Raw genomic sequence first — 19,032 nt, 5'->3', positions numbered from 1 at the left:
AATTCTTAGATATGATGATTTGCTATTTTTCTTTTGTCATATATAACAGTCATTTGAAAAGGTTCTGAACGGTTAGACAGGCAAAAAAAAACAACGAATTGAGAGCATCACAGAGGGCTTTAATTATCATTTTTCAACATTTCATAGACAAACAATTAATCAATGAATGGAGAAAATAATCCTCAGCAGATTTTATTAATTCACAACATAACTTGTCATGGACAAAAATGTTGATCCAGTGGAAATTTAGACCTGTTTCGTGTCTTGGAACAAAAGTCATGCTGCCACCTTCATCTGTATGAATCATCCTCTGGGAATCATTAACAGCTTTACCACCTTTCATGAGCATTTTTGCCTGAAGTTTTCAAATTAACTAAAGTATTAGACAGCTTGAGCCAATCAGGAGAGACTTAGAAAAATCCCAACCTATAAAGCAGCATGTCTCTGCTTTGGGAACGTAGAGTGCTGCAGTTTTTTTTTTCCCCATCCTACCAGCTTGTTAATTGCGGTTAATTGCGTACACCTGGCACAGCTGGTAGGCAAAGATGAGAACCAGCAGGCGCCTTCATCGTGAGAAAAACCAGGGAAGGTGAGAAGTGGTGTTATGACACAAGATTATCTGTGCATCATGGGAATTACCCAACTTTGACCAATCACCTCACTTGGAAGAAGCTGCTGTGAAGCATTCAGCAACAGTTTTATCTTGGTCCAAGTTAGGGTTACGTTGCATGATGTTTATCTTCAAATGAACACACACAGACTCATGAGCATCAGTTTATTTCCACTCAACTTTTTGTTGCCATGACTGAAAACTAAAAACTTGAGTTTTTGGATGAAGTAGAGCAACTTAACTGAATTTTTCTCTGAAGCTTTAATATAGAAAACAGGTCTGAGAGTGCGGGGGAGGGGTGGTGGGGGGGAAGCAGTGCATAAAAGCAGCCTTAGTAACGTTTGTTTGTGTGTGTTTGTATGTCTGTGTGTGTGTCAGAGAGAGACGAGAAAGAGTGAGACACTGAAACAAGAGAAAGGATAGAAGAAAGAAAAATGCATTGCAGTGCATTGCAGTGCATCGAGAGTGTGAAGAGGAGGTTTAGTATATGTGTGTTTGTCTGTGTGCACATTTGTTTCTCTGTGTGTGTGTGTGTTAGAGCTGAATTGAGCAGCAGTGGAGTAGGAGGACAAGTGTGGAACAAAGTGTGTGTGTGAGCGTGTTGATAACAAATCTAGTCCAGATTGTGAAGCTCTCAGGCTGTTCAGGCCCATCTGCCAAACCACGGTATGAACACACACACACACACACACACACAATTTAGCCCCCACTCATAAGATTTATTTATCTGGATTATTACTCAAAGCATCAGCATCATTATTCAATCATCAGCGCACATTTTACATCATGTGAATACCATCAGAGAAGTAAAACCTTCAGGGAAAGAACCAAAGAAATCTCTCATATCTAAAGACTGAGAATATATAATAATTCTTACTATATGAAGGAATATTATGTTTATTTAATTAACAAATGCCAGTTTTCAATTCCTACATGTTCATGTTAATGCTGGTGAGGTATTTCATAAGGAAATGTTTAGTTAAATTCTCTCAAGTGCAAAGATTTTCACCACTAATGCTGCTAAGTTTTAAACAGGAAGGACAGAAACAGAAGACCAACAAATGTTTTGACATATTTCATCACTGGTGGCAGCGTGGTGCCTGAACTTTTATATCAATACCAAAATTAAACTTTTTTGCGACACCTCACTTTGAGAAATATGAACATGTAATAATACTAATAATGTTTATTTACATAGCACTCATCAAAATCGGTTATTACAGTTTGCTTTACAAAAGGCAAATATAAAACTGTAAAAATCGATAAGTGAACAGTGAAAAGTTTCTCATAATTTCAACAAAATCCTTTTTTTTTTTCATTGAACAAAACAAACTACAGTTGAAATACCTAAAAGCAAATAGTCTGAAATTGGCTAAATGAAAAACTTTCTTTGGAAAGTTCCTTATTTAAATCAGGAACTATCCTGTGAAAGACAAGATTACAAAATCTGACCAGATATGTCAACTTCTGGTACTTTTTAGTTTGTTATGGGCACATTTCAGTCGAAACCAGAAAAATATGAACCTTTTTCACAATAAAGATTTTGGCATCTCATGACAGGAAAAGCACAGGTGCAAGTAATAACATTAATTATGGCTCATTTCAGTGAACTGCCCCTTTTATGCACAACATCTGGGCTGTGGAATCGATTCACCAGCTGTACCTATTATTAATGTTATAATAACATCTAAAATATAAACAATAGGGTCCAAAAGTCCAATTATCCATTCAAATGAATGAGAGTTTAATCTTTAAACATGAGAAATAAGCAGGCAGATAAAATAATCTAACAAGATGTGAAAATCTGTCTTTCAGATGTGAGTCGTTTGATGTTACCTACTCTGAAATGTGCGTGTGTGTGTTGTCATCAGAGACGTCTGTTAGGGAGAAAGGCGTTTCTTCATCAGGGCGTTTAGGCAACTTGTTATCATGAAACATTAACAAACTTCTGTTGAATATTTTGACACGAGATGAAAGTTTCACCAGTTTGATTCATGTATCAGGGGCCCAACTGAGATTTTGATTGCTGGACCAAATGGGAGTCCTGTATTGGAGCGGGATGAAAGCTTCACACGCACACACACACACACACACACACACACACACACACACAGATCTACTGTTCGTGTTTGTCAAACAGCGTTAAAATCAAAACTATGATCTCAACACAAAAAAAGCATCGAGCACTCAGCAACTTGGTACTGTCCAAATATCACACAGCCTCACAGATGGCAGCCTTTGTGTGTGTGTGTGTGTGTGTGTGTGTGTGTGTGTGTGTGTGTGTGTGTGTGTGTGATGCTCTGGGTGCAGCAGAGGAGAGGGCTATTACAAACTCAGCTGGTGTGAAAGTACATTTAGGAGCTGTGGGCTTTTTTTTTTTTATACTTACACACATTTCGGTGAAGACCTAGTTTGACCTTGAGATGAAGGCGAGTGATGGTGGTTGCCAAGGTAACCATTATTGAATGTGTTGTTACAGTATGTAGGTGTGTGTGTGTGTGTGTAGACATAAATGATGAGTGAAAAAAAAAACCCATTATTTACTCGGAAAACCCCTCTTTTATTGATTTATGACTTCAACTCAGATGTATTTTTGCTTCCTCTTTCTGTAGCCAGCAGCGTGTTGGCACAGTAATGTAGGTTATCAGTATCTCATATCTGCTCGAAGGCTGTAGATACTGAACATAGCGGCAGGTTGACTACTTCTTTGTTTTTACTTCCCGGTAGAGCATCAGAAGCGTCTCTTCTATCTCGGCGAGGTATCAGGGTGAATCACAACGGTGAAACCACCAAAGTTAAAGTCAGTGTGAAGCTGACGATAATGAGCGGTTTAGATGAATATTCTGACTATAGTGAACGCTGGAAGTCTTCTCAGGACTCATGTGGATTTGCATTAAAATGCCTCTCATGTCAAAATTGCCCAAACTTGATCTTGGGATTAAAATTGGTCTCTGACATTGAAAACCACTTTCTCTTCCCATCATTAATTTAACTTCCTTGGGTAAAGTAAATGTTTTTTTTAAGCCATTCTCCTTTTAAAGCTCTATTCATGGTTTGTGGGTCGGTCAGTTTACAACTTCTGGTCCAGACCGAAAACATCTCGACAGCTACTGGACGGATTGCCATGATTTTTTTTGTTTTTATGCAGACATTCATGACTTTTTCCTGACTTTTCCTCTAGCACCACCATGAGACAGTTTAAAGTTTTTAGTGAAATGTCTCGACAACTATTGGATGGATCGCCATGAAGTTTGGTGCACACATTCATGTCTCCAACAGGATGAGTTGTAATAACTTTGGTGATCTCCTGACTTTTCATCTCGCACCATTTGTTTGTTCGCATGAAAAGCACGTCTGAAGGAGTATGCAGCAACCTTAAGTTATGTAAAAATGTTTGCTCCATTCCTTATGAAATGGAAATTATCACAAACTTTTTAGCTTAGCTCTGTCTGCCTGCTGCTTAGTGATTGGTCGGATAATCTGTCAATTAACTGGCGCTTTGACGTCAGCATTCCCCTCTGTTTGTGTGTCTGTTTGTGTGTGTGTTCATAATCAGATTTTTTGAACACTAAGTCAGCCATTTGCTGGTCAAAAAGAGAAAAACAGAAAACATCTGCTCCACTGTGGGAGAGTGTTTGTTCATCTTGAGTGTTTTTGATTAAGTTTAGTTTCGATCATATTACCCGTAACATCATCTGACGTTTCCACCTCTGTTTAGTTTCTCTGCTCGTGTCACTGAAAACTTTTAACGTTTTTTTTTTTCAAAGATGTCGACTTTTCAGGAATTTGTTTTTGCTCGACGACGACGATGATGATGATGATGCATTTTTAACATGTTATCTTCAACCCATCGGCTGAATCTAAAACATGACAAACAGAAACACGCCAGCAGAAACACACGTACAATTAAAACATAACATGTCACTTAATAACACGTTGGAGTGTTTAAGTGTCTTGTACAGACACTTCTGACCTCACACGGCTTGTAATTGTAGTGGAGACACGGGATATAATTATCATGCGTAGGTGTTTGTATGTGTGCATAATTATCACTTTTCACTTGTGTGTGTGTTCATTCAGAGGTGTGTGTGTGTGTGTGTGTGTGTGACTAATGATTTTTAGCTGTGTGTGTTCATTTACAGATGTGGAAAATGTCTTGTGTGTATGTTTCTGTGTATATGTGTTTATGTGTATGCTTGTGTGTGTGTGTGTGTGTGTGTGTGTGTGTTTGTGCATTTTGGGAGTGTATATTTACATGTGTATCTGTCTGTATTTACCAGTCTATGCTACGTGTATGTGTGTGTGTGTGTGTGTGTGTGTGTGTGGCTGATGGTTTTTAGCTGTTCATTTACAGATTTGAAAATGCCTTTTTATGTGTTGTATGTGTTTGTTTTCATATCTGTTTATTGTGTATGTGCGTGTTTTTGGATTTGAAAATGGGTTCATGTTTCTGTATATAGATATATACACATAACATGTGTTAGCATATGAGTGTGTGTGTGTGTTTGTGCATTTTGGGAGTGTATATTTACATGTATATCTGTGTGCAATAATTTGCTAGTCTATGCTCAATGTGTGTGTGTTGTGTGTGTGTTTTCATGTCTGTTTTATTGTGTGTGTGTGTTTTGGATTTTTAAAATGTCTGTATGTTTCTGTATATATAGCAAGAAAAAGTGTTTCTGTGTGTTTGTGCATTTTGGGAGTGTATAACAAGTATCTTTGTCTTAGTCTTTTACCTGCTTATTTATCTTACCTATGCTCAGCTTTAGGTGTGTGTGTGTGTGTGTGTGTGTGTGTGCGTGCGCGTGTGTGTGTTTACTTCTGTCTTTGTGAGAACAAATTTGAATTTTAGACCTTGAAAATGAGGACATTTTGAGAAAGTGAGGACATTTTGATTGGTTCTGACTCCCTCTGACACAACTTCAAAGGGCTGTTTGAGGGTTAAGACTTGGTTTAAAGGTCAAGGTTAGAATGAGGTTTAGGTTCAGGTTTTGGTAAGGATTAGGGTCACGTATTTAATTGTGGTGGTTTACATTAGCGTGAAGGACTAGTGAATGCATTATATCAATGATTGTACAAACATGTGTCTTTTTATGTGTGTTTTCTTGTCTGTTTTTATTGTGTGTGTGTTTTTGGATTTAAAACTGTGTGTATATTTCTATATATGGAGAAAATATATCTTTCTTTGTGTATTTATGCTTGTGTGTGTGTGTGTGTGTGTGCACTCATATTTAAACGTGTATCTGTGTGTACTCATTTACCAGTCTATGCTCAACCACCGTGTGTGTGTGTGTGTGTGTGTGTGTGTGTGTGTGTGTGTGTGTGTGTGTGTGTGTGTGTGTGTGTGTGTGTGTGTGTGTGTGTGTGTGTGTGCGCGTATACGTGAGTGCCAGAGTCACAGAGTAGGTCGCTGTTTGCCTCGCTCATAGTGAGCGTCACCATGGCAACGACACCAGCAGCGCAGTGTGAAGTGGAGGAAGAGCTTGTGGTGCTCAGCGTGATGGAGAGAGATAGAGAGACTGGTTTCACATAAATACATGATTGGTCAGGCTGGTTGATGATGTCATGTATTTAATTGGTGGTCTAACTCGTGTCCCTTTTATAGAATTTTGTCCTATTTAACCTTTTTTAATTTTGGAGCAAATATGGCGTAACATTTTCCTGCATGTATGTGTGTGTGTGTGTGTGTGTGTCTGTCTATTTAAATGTAATTAGCCCAGATAGATTGTCAGTTGAGGGTAACAAGAGTTAATGATCAAATCAAAACTCAGGAAGAGCAAAGCAGACAGAGAGAGAGAGAGAGAGAGAGAGACAGAGAGAGAGAGAGAGAGAGAGAGAGGCAGAGGGAAGAAGAGAGGTGTGTGTCATACTGAGCATGCTCTTTGTGCTAACTTCCTGCTCTCTTCTTCCTGACAGAAAAAAAAACGGATTCAGAGAGACCGACGTATAACAAGAATGAGAGGAAGACGAGCAGAGAAGAGGACCTGAACGCAGCTGAGGAGAATTAAATCCAAACTGAGGAATTACTGCAACATTCAGACTGAACTCTGGATTTTCCTGTTACATTTTTTTTTTTTCTTGTCGTCTCTTTTTTTTTTAAGAAGGAGAGCCGTTCATTGAAACAGGCATTCATCTTTTTATTTGACAGTGAGAATCACAGTAATGTTTGACCTAGACAGCTGCCTGGGAGATGAAAGACTAGGTACTTTTTCTTCTTTGTGAACCTTTTGACCGCCAAGTTTGACAGAAACTCTGGGAGCCAAAAGGGATTTTTTTTTTCTCACTTTGAACTTGCGCAACCTCTTTCATTTTCTGTTTTTGCTTCTGCATTGTTTCACTCTGTCTTTTCCTGGTAACGTTTGCATTTTTCACAAAAGGAACAGAAAGAGGTAAATGACTCAAGTTTCTCTGTCAGGAGCCTGAATAGCATTTGTATTCCAGTTTGGCTTTCATAAGGGGACAAATCCTCCCTTGTGTGTGTGACAGTGTGTGTTTGTGTAGCCAAGTGTCCTCCTGTGATACATTAACGTGTATCAGGGGACAGTAACCTGCCCTGTTTGTCTCTTCTGGGAAAATGGGATCAGAAAAGGACTCAGAGTCGCCTCACTCCTCGGTGAGCGGCGTCCCCAACCCTAAGTGCCGTGCGGCGGGCAAACGCCAGGGCCGCATCTCCTTCCACAGCCTCTTCCACAGCAAACGGGGCTCACGAGGCAGCAGGGGCCCCAAAGGAGCGGCGGCCACCCCTTTATCCCACCATCACCACACGCAACAACAGCTTCTCCCCTCTGCCTTGAGCTCAGCGCCCGCCCAGGCCTCTGCTACGCCCACCACGACCACCACCACAGCCGCCACGACCCCCCAGGACGCTGCCTCCAGCACCCCCTCTAAGCCGCTCTCCTCCAGCCAGCCGTCCCTAGGTGGAGCTCCTTCCTCTGGGGAGGCCAACCTCCTGGAGTGCCCCCTGTGCCTGGTGCGCCAGCCCGCTGACCAGCTCCCCGAGCTGCTGGGGTGCAGCCACCGCTCATGCCTGTGCTGCCTGCGCCAGTACCTCCGCATCGAAATCACCGAGAGCCGAGTCCAGCTCAGCTGCCCCGAGTGTGCTGAGCGACTGGCCCCGCGGCAGGTGGCGGACATCTTGGATGACGCGGCCCTGCTGGAGAAGTATGAGGAGTTCCTGTTGCGGAGGTGCCTCGCTTCTGATCCAGACTGCCGATGGTGCCCGGCGCCAGACTGCGGGTAAGAAACATTCTGGGTGCTGGTCTGGATCTGATCTGGCTCATGTTTCTATAATATCATCAACTGCTCTTATCTGAAGTTTATTTATCCTGCTGCACCGCTGCAGTAAATAGCAGCCGGGCGTCATGTGTTCATTGTAGAGCTGCAATTAAGGATTATTTCCATTATCGATTCATCTGTTGTTAATCTTCACAACTAATCAATCAGTCGTTTAGTAGTCTAAAAAAACGTCCATCACAAAAAGATATTAAAGTTTAGATAAAAACTGGAGAATGTTTGAGATTTTCACTTGAGAAAAAGACGGTTATTTGATTATCAAAATTGTTGACGATTAATTTTCTGTCAGTTGACTAATTGAATAATCAGTCTATTGTTTTAGCACAGGTTCAGTGGACTGTGTGAGTATGCAGGGGACATTCAGGCCAGACCTCAGAGGAAAAAAGGGCTGTTTTAAGGTTGGAAATGGGGTTAGAATAACTTCATGAAGGTTACTGGAAGCATTCAAGGTGCTGGTCTGGGATCTGGCTCATCTGTGCCACTTTTAGCTTTGTTTGTTTCCATCTTCCTGTTTCTTTGATATTATCAAGTGTCTTCAACTGGAGATTAAGCTGAAAAATATGAAAAAGCTTCAGAGGAGGTTTCACTGGTTTTTGTCCCGGAAATGAAATGAACTCTGTTGCTCTTTAGTGAACTCACCTTGTGCACTTTATATAAACAAAATGTAACCGTGAGAAACGGAAATGCACTGTACGACTGAGATGAAAAGTGAAATGTAGCAGAGCCTTTATTATCAGATAACAGATGTTTAATTAAATGCAGGGAGTGTTCCCGCAAGTCATTTCACTTCTGTGAAATAACATGTTTTCATTTAGGCTGGATATATAAACAAAGTTATATATATTAAGACTGTGATACTTGAAGAAGTGACAGCTTTAACTTCTGGTTTTGACTGAACAAGGCTAGTAGCTCATGTTAGTTAATTTTTAAGTAAGTAAATCAGATAAAGTAGTGGTTGTTGGTTATCAGGTCAACTCCTGATAAAAGTGTATTTTTACAGTTTTATAGAAATACTCCACACAAACTGTGCTCACTAATCTTTGCAGTATACTTATTTGTTCAGTTTGAAGTCAGTTTTATTTATATAGCCTAGATAAAAAATTTGTAATGCATCTGTGTATCATATGACATCCTCTATCCTTAGATCCTCAATTCAGATGAGGAAAAACTCCCCCCAAAAAACCCTTCGACAGGGACAAATATGGAAGTCGCAGTTGGGTTATTTCCTCACACTTCGTGCTGTAATTGCCTGGATTACAGATGAGCACTATTGCGTAAATGACCGTATATCTCTCTGTCAGGTCAAAGGGAACAGAAACCAGCATGACCTGCTCATTTAGAAAGAGACAGACAGGTCGAGTAAGCTGAATGCGAAAGTTGAGAAGAGAATCCGTAACTGGGTTAGAGGGCTGCGTGTCGGAGGAGGAGGGGGGGGGGGGGAGTCAGATGGGTTTGGTGTTTAGCTCGGGCTCTTGTGAAGGTTTCTGGAACAAATGCGAGGCGTTTGTTTCATCATAGAGAGCAGGAGTGATTCATTGTGTTTGTGTTTGTCTGCTTGTGTGTGTGTGTGTGTGTGTGTGTGTGTGTGTGGGAAGGAGAAACAGATATTCAGTGATTTTTTTTCACTGGTATGGTTTTGAACAGTAACTCAGGTATTGTCACAGGGGAAGACCGTAGCGTTTCTGCGGTATCTTTGCAGACATCTCGCTCTATAAGTGTGTCATCCCCCCACATAAAGTGTGTGATAGGTGAGAAAAGAAACTCAAAACTCTTGTATACATACGGGTACATTCAACAGATCTTTCATAACACTGGCATAAGGCAACACTAGAGGAAAGACATTAAAATCAAAAGGATTAATTTTACATAGTGAGACAGAGGAAAGTTTATGGAGTGTTTAAAATCATAGGAGTTCATCCTCTGGGGAGCATTAAAGCCAGGCTATGTAACTTTTGAAAAAAGAAATAAAACTTTTTTATTCTCACTAATGTAAAGATTAATTTATAAGGAATAAAAGACATCCTTGCTCAATCCTCCTGTAGCTTATGTTTGCTTGTGTTAGCATTCATGCTGACATCACTGAGTCAGTTCAGTGAATGTTAAACTCTTCTCTACTTGTGCTATTGTGTCACAGATAACCTTTCACTGTTTTTATTCTAATGTAAAACAGGAAGGTAAACCAGCGTAGCACACTGTTATGTAATATCACTTTGATGCAATGTCAGTTTCTTGGCAGTCTGCTCATTTGATTTTAATAGTCCAGATGTAGAAGTGGACATGTTTATCTGATGATTACGCTACAGGAAGGGAATCCAGGGAGTCACCAAAACATCAGAGTTCATCCTCTTGGGAGCATGAATAACCGAAACAAATTCCACAAAAATCTGGCCGACGTTTGTTGAGATATTTTGTTTCTCAAAGAAAGACTTTTATAGTAACTCTAGACAAAAAGGTCTTCTATAATCCTTTGGGGACCATGAATATTCATGACAAATTTCACGGTGAACAACTGAAAAAACAACAGTTACCACACAGAAACGTTTTTGTAGTTCCTTGTTTTTTGAAAGAGCTGTTGTGTGCTCAGTTCAAGACTGAGCCTGAGCATAAATCTATGTGTGGGATCATTTTTACCCTCAAGTGGGATGAAAAAGAACCACCAGAGGCATTTATGATTGATGCTACAGGTTGTTTATCTCTCTATACTTTCTCTCTTTTACTGTATTGCTTTCTGTAGGATCATGCTGAAGACATTCTGGCCAGTACTCATTGAGAAAAATGGCGATTTTAGGGTTGAAGAAGGTATTGGTGAGAGGTTTTGGGTAAAGGTTGTGGTTTTAAAGTGTGACGGTTGTGAGGGTTAGGGGAAAAACACAAGGGACAGATTGTAAGTCAATAAAATTTCCTTGTAATAAAAACAAAAAGCACAACCAATGTGTGTCTGTGCGTGTGCGTCAGTAGTATCATAGGAGGGGAGGCCAAACGGTGACCTACATATTTACTGGGACGAAGCTTTTGTCTGACGCCAGCATTGACTCACCCCCATTTTAAATCAGATAAGTTGACTAAGTCCAAATTATTATTCACAACAAACAGCCTGGGCAGGAGGCAGACACACACACACACACACACACGCACACGCACACACAAACACACACACACACACACACACACACACACACACACATGGGAGCTGCAGCTTCAGACTGTGAGCCACTGGAGAGGAAACTTCGACAGAAACAGCGCAATAGGTGTGAATTTCTTCGGTGTAAGTGTAAATGTAATGTTTATACTTATAGCTGAGAATGGGCTTATTGTGTGTGTGTGCGTGCGTGCGTGTGTGTGTGTGTGTGTGTGTAGCATCTTTCCCTGCTTGTGGAAAGTCATGCAGATGAGACCTGGTTTTTGTATCTCATCTTTTTTGATAGTTATCCAGCAAATAATATATAATACAGTAAGAGACAGATGGAAAATACAACAGTCTTTCATAAACACTCAGCAAATCTATCTCTCTATCTGACACTGTTGATTTAATTCAAAATTTAAAGGCTGCCTTCTCCAGTACAGTAATATAAATAAATGACATTAGAGTAGATAAAAATTAATGGTTGTTTGAAGTTTACAGTAAATTATCTGAATTACACAGAACAGGACAGCATAGATAACCTCCCACATTATGCAGCTGTTCTGCAGATGATAAACTCCTAAATGATATTCATGTGAACTAAACTTTTAAAGCTGCACTATTCAATTATTTATGTATTGTCAGCTGATTAAATGACTGTGTTATGTGAAAGGTGTCACTTGTAACGACGGAAAAGAGAGTTTCGACCCAACTCTGTGATTTCCCTCAGCTAACAAAGAATGTTTTAGCATCTTTTGGCTCATTGTTTGTGTTTTACGGCCCACAGTTTCACTCTCACTGCTTTCAGAAGAATAGTTTCCACATGTAGGCAGCTGTTTTCAGCAGAAAAGGGCTCTAATAAACCCACTGTACACAACCTGCCAAACAGCAGACAGGGAAAGTTAGCGACTAGCTGGTGAACAGAGTGGAGCATTTAGCTGCTTTCTCATTTATTTGAGACATGTTATCTTGAGCTAAAGGAGCTTTTAAAAACTAAACCTTAAAATGGAATAACATAAAACCTTTTGATAAGCATCAGACAAACTCACTCAACTGAAATTACAGAGAATGTAGAGGGTTTTTTCTGCACAGCTGCTACTGATAGATATCTACAACCAACCGGAGGAGCAACACATAACACAGAACATACAAAACACTTCCTCTGTCTTTAAGGTTCAGTGCTTCTTCACTCTAAAAAAATAAACATAATCCTCTGACTGTCGCTCAGGAAAATCTAGTAAATCTTTCTGACTTCTCTTAACCATCAGAGCACAGTTGATCACCTCTGACCTGCTCTCCTCGTCTGGCCAATAAGGTCCCGGCGTGTATGGCAGGCACGTCTGAATATCCAGTGAGAACAAAGAGTGTCCCTCTGCCGTCTCCTCTGGCTGTCAGTTGCTATGGCGACTATCGATGTGGCATAGAGGGAACGTTGCCATGGGTAACAGGAGTCGGGACTTAATTAAACAGATCAATACGTACTAATTGGACTCAGTGTTCATGTGTGTGACATTGTCCTGTATTTTTGCGCTTTTCTTGCCGACTGACACGTAATGTGAGCTTGTGTTTTCCATGTTTCCGTGTGCACGCTCAGTTCATCCTGGTGTTAAATACAGCCTGCTATTAGTGCGCATCTGAGTGAGTGTGTTGTAACGTTGCGTTTACAGGCTCAGCAGGATTCCCAGGTGGTTGTCGGTGGAGCTGAACACCGACAGGACTGTCTGTGCACGTTTCCTCTGAACACGCAGCATGTCAGCACTCATAAAACTCCTCCGCCTCCTCCTCCTCTACCTCCGTCTCTGCCTCTATCTGTGTTGCATTTCACATTTTACATCTCCACTCTTGATCTCACGTTCCCCTTTTTAACCCTCCTTTTGTTTTACGTGTCTCTGTCTCTTCCTGTTTGTCTTTTTTTTTTTTTTTTTTTCTTTCCGCTCCTCCACCCTGGAAATGTCAGTCCAAATTGCTCTCTCGAAAAATCCACCAATCGTGAAGCAGCGCTGACGTGGGATGCTCTCCCAGGAAAAAGCTGTCGTGGCAACCTGTGCTTTGTACCGCAACAAGTCCCAGAGTTAGCCAGCCAGAAGAACAAGAGCACAAACATGCCATCTCTCTTCCTCTCTAGAATTTTTTTTTCTTGTATCACAGTGTAGATCTTAAGCGCATAATACATACATACAAATCCCTGTGTGACCTCACTGAAAATACAGAGGAATGTCACAGTATAAACATTAAGAAATTGGACTTAAGATGATTAAAATAGGGTGTTCACATGATGGTTAGTTTGAGTTTAAAAAAAGGGAAATGGTTTAAAAAATTGGATTTCTTGTGAAAGGCTTACTCATTACTCATTTAACACAGTTTTGTTTAGGAGAGGTTGAAGCAGGGAGCCGATGTTGCAGAAAAAATACAAAACTGGCACCTAAGTGTTTTTGTTTCACCCACTTAAACCAGAAGTTTATACAATTTATGTAAGCATTGAGTCAGTTTAGTGACCGTTCGTCCCTTGAGGCTTCTTGTGATTAAAAGCTTCTTTAAAAAAAAAAACCTGTGCTGCTTTTTGCTGATGTATGTTTTGAGACAAAAGTGATGTTTATATCCTCACAGGCGCTGGGGTGAAATCTCTCTGCAGGAATGCCACTTCTTGTCTCATCTTGTCCCGAGAAAGCAAACTCTTGTCTTCTCTGTTATCCGATAATTTATTCCGTCCTCGGAACGGGCCTGTCACTGTGTTGAAAGAGGTGGTAATGAGGGACATGTTGGGGCTGCCGTGTTGGAGGCGTGCCAAAACAATTACGAGTTCGTCACGTTATCGTGTCTTCCACTTTTTCCTCTTCTTTTAATAGTGCAACTCCGACATCCTGACTAACGTGCAGAAAACTGGCATAGTCTTTGTTTTGTCAGGATAGAAAAAAGGCAAAAAAAATGTTAAAATCCCTGCCTGCTTTTGTTTTTACTCCTCCAACATGTTTTCTCCCACTTAGCTTGGTGACAGTATTTCATGACAGGCCTCTATTGTGATTTCCTCAGTGAGTGACAAGCTCTTATATCTCAGCCTCTCTCTCTCTCTCTCTCTTTAATTTCCTTCTTTGTCTTTATTGTTACAAAGTGACACACTTTTTGCTATGTTTTCCATTTTTCGCTTAATAGTTCGCTAGCTTAGAGTTAACAGACAAAAGGTCTGCACTTTCAAGATTTCTCAGTTTTTTTCCTCCACCGGGGAAGTTAGTTTTGGGTCCCATTTGTTTTTCTGTCTGTGTGGATATCTTCAAAACACAACAAATTTCAATGGAATTCGGTGGAAATTAAGCCAAGACGAGGGCCGAGCAGGAAGCAAGAGGGATTTGCCAATGTTGCAAGATTTTGAATTTTTCTTTTTCTATTTTCTCATGAGTTTATCACCACAAAAATCCATAACAAAGTCATCTCGATTGTCACACTCAGCTCTCCCCTACATAACACAGTCAATCAATGCAAGTTGAAGGTTAACACAGAGACCCTTCTGGACTTTTTAATGTCTAGTTGCTAAGAATACTCCATCACAGCTGTATTCACTCCGCTCCTGTCTGTCTCCTTTCTCAATATTGAACTTTGTGAAATCCATATTGATTGTCCTCAATCCGTCTCTTTCTTCTTCTCTCTCAACGTTGTTAGGAAGTGAGTCCTCCATTGATCAGATGATCTCTCCTCTCAGTCTACAAAGAGCTTTCAGGCTACGTGATGTGCCCATTAGCGGTCGTATTGAAGGTTTTCAGTTCCTACAAACTGTGGTTGAGTTAACTGTTTGCTGGATTTCTAAACTTACGACTGAATTATGTGGTATGTAGCCACATATGGCGTCATGAGGTTGAATATTTCACTCGCTGTGAGCATCATGTGTTGCAACAAGCAGTTACGTACTGTATGCGGTGCTTCTAAACAAAAGTTTAAGATCTAAAGCAGCAAGACTTTAAAATAAACTTTCAAGAATAAACCTTAATATTATATCATCTCACAGTGTTATCATTGGTAAGAGGACAAAGTATTTGCTGAGCGTCAGGTCACATGACTTTGCATTTATTCGTCATCGATTCCTGTCTCATGACTGACTGCAAACCACGCTGCATCTCTTTTGCAGAACATTTTGTACTGTGTACTGCGCAGGGTCAAATTAATTTGGATGATGCAATACAGCTAATATGACAGCTCCATCCTTTTTGGATTTATCAAATCTCTCAAACACGAGTATTGCAGTTGGATCAATGGTGCAAATGAGGTTGTCAAAGTTCATCAAAATTCAATTTGTCGTCCTGGTTTTTCTTGCTGTATTTGTGTAATTCTGTTATCTGGTCTATTCTGCACACACAGCATCTGTTGCATGTCTATCTTTCCTGGAAGAGGGATCCTTCCTCTGTTGCTCTTCCTGAGGTTTCTTCCATTTTTTCCCCTGTTAAAGGTTTTTTTTTTGGGGGGGGGGTTCCTCATCCGAATCGAAGGTCTAAGGATAAAGGATGTTGTATTGCAGTACAGATCATAAAGCCCCCTGAAGCAAATTTGTGATTCGTTATATTTGGCTAAAAGAAATTGTGGTGACTTCTGCATGAAAGCTCCGCACTAAATGATTTCCCTCTGCAAGTTAATCAACTGATTGTGGCAACTGCAATGACATAATTTGAATTTAATCTGATCTTTTACTGTTACAAATTCCCCTTACACATTCAACAGAAGCAGGACAGTATCGGTATCCCATCAGAGTCCTCTTCCTCACCTTTTAGCTCTTGCTTGGTTTGAGAAAAAAATCTGGATCTCTGGTTTATTAGATGTTCTTTGTTTATTTGTTTACTTTGGCTCTTCCCAGTTTCCTGCCAGCATACCATAAGGCTTGTGTAAACTCATGCGGCTGCCCACTGTTTTATATGTGGAGGTCTGGGTGTTTAGATCAGTGCTGGGGTCTTGATTCTCAGCGGGATCAGCAGTACTGGCAAGCCTTTAACATTTTTGGAGTCTTTATATCTATAATAAATATGTGACTGTCTCTTCTGTTCCTTGCACTCAGGTTTGCAGTCATCGCCTCCGGCTGCGCCAGCTGCCCCAGGCTGGTGTGTCGCAGAGAGGGCTGCGGAGCCGAGTTCTGCTACCACTGCAAACAGGCCTGGCACCCCAACCAGACCTGCGACTCGGCCCGCCAGCAGAGGGCACAATCCCTGCACACCCATAGCAACCACTCGCCCAGCTACACACAGGAGCAGGGACCCGGTGAGTATCAGGAGAACATAGACTCCTCAGCCTCCCTGGAGAGTGACTGGATCATAAGTTATAGACACCACAGAAGTACACACATACACACACACACACACACACACACACACACACACATTGAGCAGATGTGTTCTCTCTCAGCATTTCCGTATCGAAAATACATTTTCACACCTCTGAGATCTATGGGGCTCTTCGTCTCTGTCTCTCTGTTGCTGCCAGTCTTTATCACATGTCTGTCAGAGTGCTGAGTCAAACTCGTCTTGCGTCTGTTGTAGCGGTTCCCTGATGTTCCCACCGCTGGGGGAAGTGAGCAGCACTCAACCAAGCATGTGACACTATTTATATCACTTGACAGTTTCATGACTGTTACACCCTGCATCCGGTCATAACAGCATTTTCAAATGTCACCAATCATCAATCATCAAGTTTTTTAATCTAAACTTTGTTAAGGCAGATTTTTAAAATGGCATGTTGATTTAATTTACTGACTAAAGTGGTGTTCAGTGTGCTTTTAGTTCTCTTATTCACAGGAAATTCATGCACATTAGTTCAACCACAGAATAACTTTGAAAAACCAGCTCTGTGGATGCTGCTTAAGTTTGCTACATGCAAACATCTTCCCCTTTTTGCTGTTTTTGAACAAAGCGATTGCAAATAATCAGTTAAAGATATGTTTCTTAAAAAACTGACACACGGTTCTCAGTTGAGTTTCAGAAAATCAGCAAAGAACCGGGAGAAATATTTGGAGCTGGGGGGTTTTATAACAAAATCTTGGATTGTACTTGTAAATGCACATCATAAAACCCATCTTGTGACTGTGTGGTATTTTAGTTCATCAGGAACTTTCCAAGTACTTTTAGACACAGACAGAAATATTTTTAAAATGTCAAAGAGACAAATAAAGTTCTGTCAGGTTTAATTAGAAAAGAGGGATTTCTATCATTGCATTCTTTCACTCATAAAGTGATAATAAATAATAGATATTTTTTTTTCCCTTTTTACATATTGGAACTACAACATATTAAACATTTTTCAAATTGTCTTTTTTGACAAAACTGCAGAATTATCTTATAACTGAGCTTTAAGCTGCTCAGGTACAACACATGCAATTGTGTGTATAAAATAATATGAAAATTTATAACCCAGTGAAATGCAATTATGCCTTAAAATGGTCACTAAATTTATTTACATCATCATAGTTAGACATTTTTTGGAAATACGGCATTTCTTGCAAAGATTAAAATGAGAAGATCGATACCATGTGACACTATGAGAATGGTATTAATCTTCTCATCTGACTCTCTGCAAGAAAGCAAAATGGCGAATTTCTCAGAATGTGGAACTAGTCCTTTAACACGCTAACTGTTGTGATGATAGATACAAACGTAAAGATGTCTGTAAACATCCGTGCTCGTGCATGCAAACATCTCGATGCACATTATGTGTGTGTGTCTTTAATCCCATTTTGATTAAAAGTCTATTAACTAAATCCCTCCGTCTGTCTCCAGTCAATCTTTTCTCTCTCTACTTAATTCACCACTTCCAGTCTGCCTCTCGCTGCCAAGTATTCAGAAGAACTGACAACAATCCAGAAGGCTGAAACTGAGTCATAAAAAAATCCAGGCCGCTCCCGCTCCCTCTCCGTCTGCCTGTCTGTCAGTTCGTACTCGCTGCTTAGGCAACTGGATATAGACAGATATACAGAGACAGAGGAGGAGAAGAATGAGAATGAAAGAGAGATGGACAGATGAGAGGAGGAAAGACGAGAGAAGAGACAGAGAGGAGGAATGGAAAAAAGGAGGGGAGAGGAAAAAAGCGAGGGCGAAAAGACAGAGAGAAAGAGAGACAAAAGAGAGAGTGTGTGGAGTCGTGTCTGCAGAATACAAAGTACACAGACAATAACAACTACTCCTAGACACACACGCACACAAACACACACACACACACACACACACACTCACACACACATTGCCTCGGCCAGATCTGCCAGAGTCTCTTTGATTTAAAATGCCAAAATGCCCTTTAAAGAGCAAAGAGCATTCCTAGCATCCAGAATTCAAACACACAAATTGACTTTTTTGTGGCTTTTTGGTTTTCTTTCTTTTAAAATGCATTATGGGACAAACTGCAAGACAAAGAGAGAGAACTTAAGTGGACAATTGCAGCTTTTTGACTTGCATGCATACATACAAATTACAGTAAGCTTAGGTTGTGTAGTCATTTGAACTGGTTACAAAAAAAGAAAAAGCAGTTTTGTGTTTGCAGAGTTCAATGTTATTTAAGGTGGCCTGAAGTATTAAAGATGTACTGCGTCTGTGGTGCTCTAAATTTCTCTCCCACGTCATTGCTGATGTTTCGAAAGTTGCATAAGTTCACAGCTGAGTTTCAAAACCACAGCGAGCTGCAAGACTTTGAGATTTGGCAGTGCAGAGAAAAAAGAATAGCCCCACATTTTGTGAAATACGCCTATTTAGTTCCTTGCAAGAGTTAGATGAGAACATTGATGCCACTCCTATGTTTGTACGGTAAATACGAAGCTACAGCTAGCAGCCTGTTAGCTTACCATAGCATAAAAACTCTAAACAGGGGGAAACAGCTAGCCTGGCTTCATCTGACACTCAAAATCCACCTACTAGCACCTCTAAAACTCACTAATTAACATCTTGTTTGTTTAATCTACAGAAACTGAAGTGTTAAAATGATAATTTGAGGTTTACAGTGGGGACTATTTCTTGTCTGGGTGCAGTGACTTCCTAGAGTCTTGTCATCA

General features: G+C 40.5%; 1 protein-coding gene across 3 annotated transcripts in view; it reads left to right on the top strand.

Annotated features, from left to right (window-relative positions):
* rnf19b (ring finger protein 19B) overlaps positions 1–19,032 on the top strand; it is a 41,339-nt gene that overhangs the window by 12,546 nt on the left and 9,761 nt on the right. The window contains exons 1-3 of one of the 3 annotated variants that reach the window (XM_067612216.1): positions 485–589; positions 6,527–7,846; positions 16,060–16,259. In XM_067612216.1, the coding sequence (XP_067468317.1) occupies positions 7,185–7,846; positions 16,060–16,259 (862 nt within the window). In that variant the 5' untranslated portion in view covers positions 485–589; positions 6,527–7,184. Of the gene's footprint in view, positions 1–484; positions 590–986; positions 1,277–6,526; positions 7,847–16,059; positions 16,260–19,032 lie in introns of those variants that run through there. The other 2 variants (XM_067612217.1, XM_067612215.1) reach the window with 2 other exon arrangements.

The sequence above is a fragment of the Thunnus thynnus genome, chromosome 15, assembly GCF_963924715.1.
Source record: "Thunnus thynnus chromosome 15, fThuThy2.1, whole genome shotgun sequence".
In the NCBI taxonomy this organism is placed as follows: Eukaryota; Metazoa; Chordata; class Actinopteri; order Scombriformes; family Scombridae; genus Thunnus; species Thunnus thynnus.
The sequence above is the reverse complement of the archived record's forward strand: the minus strand, read 5'-3'. Positions and strand labels throughout refer to the sequence as shown.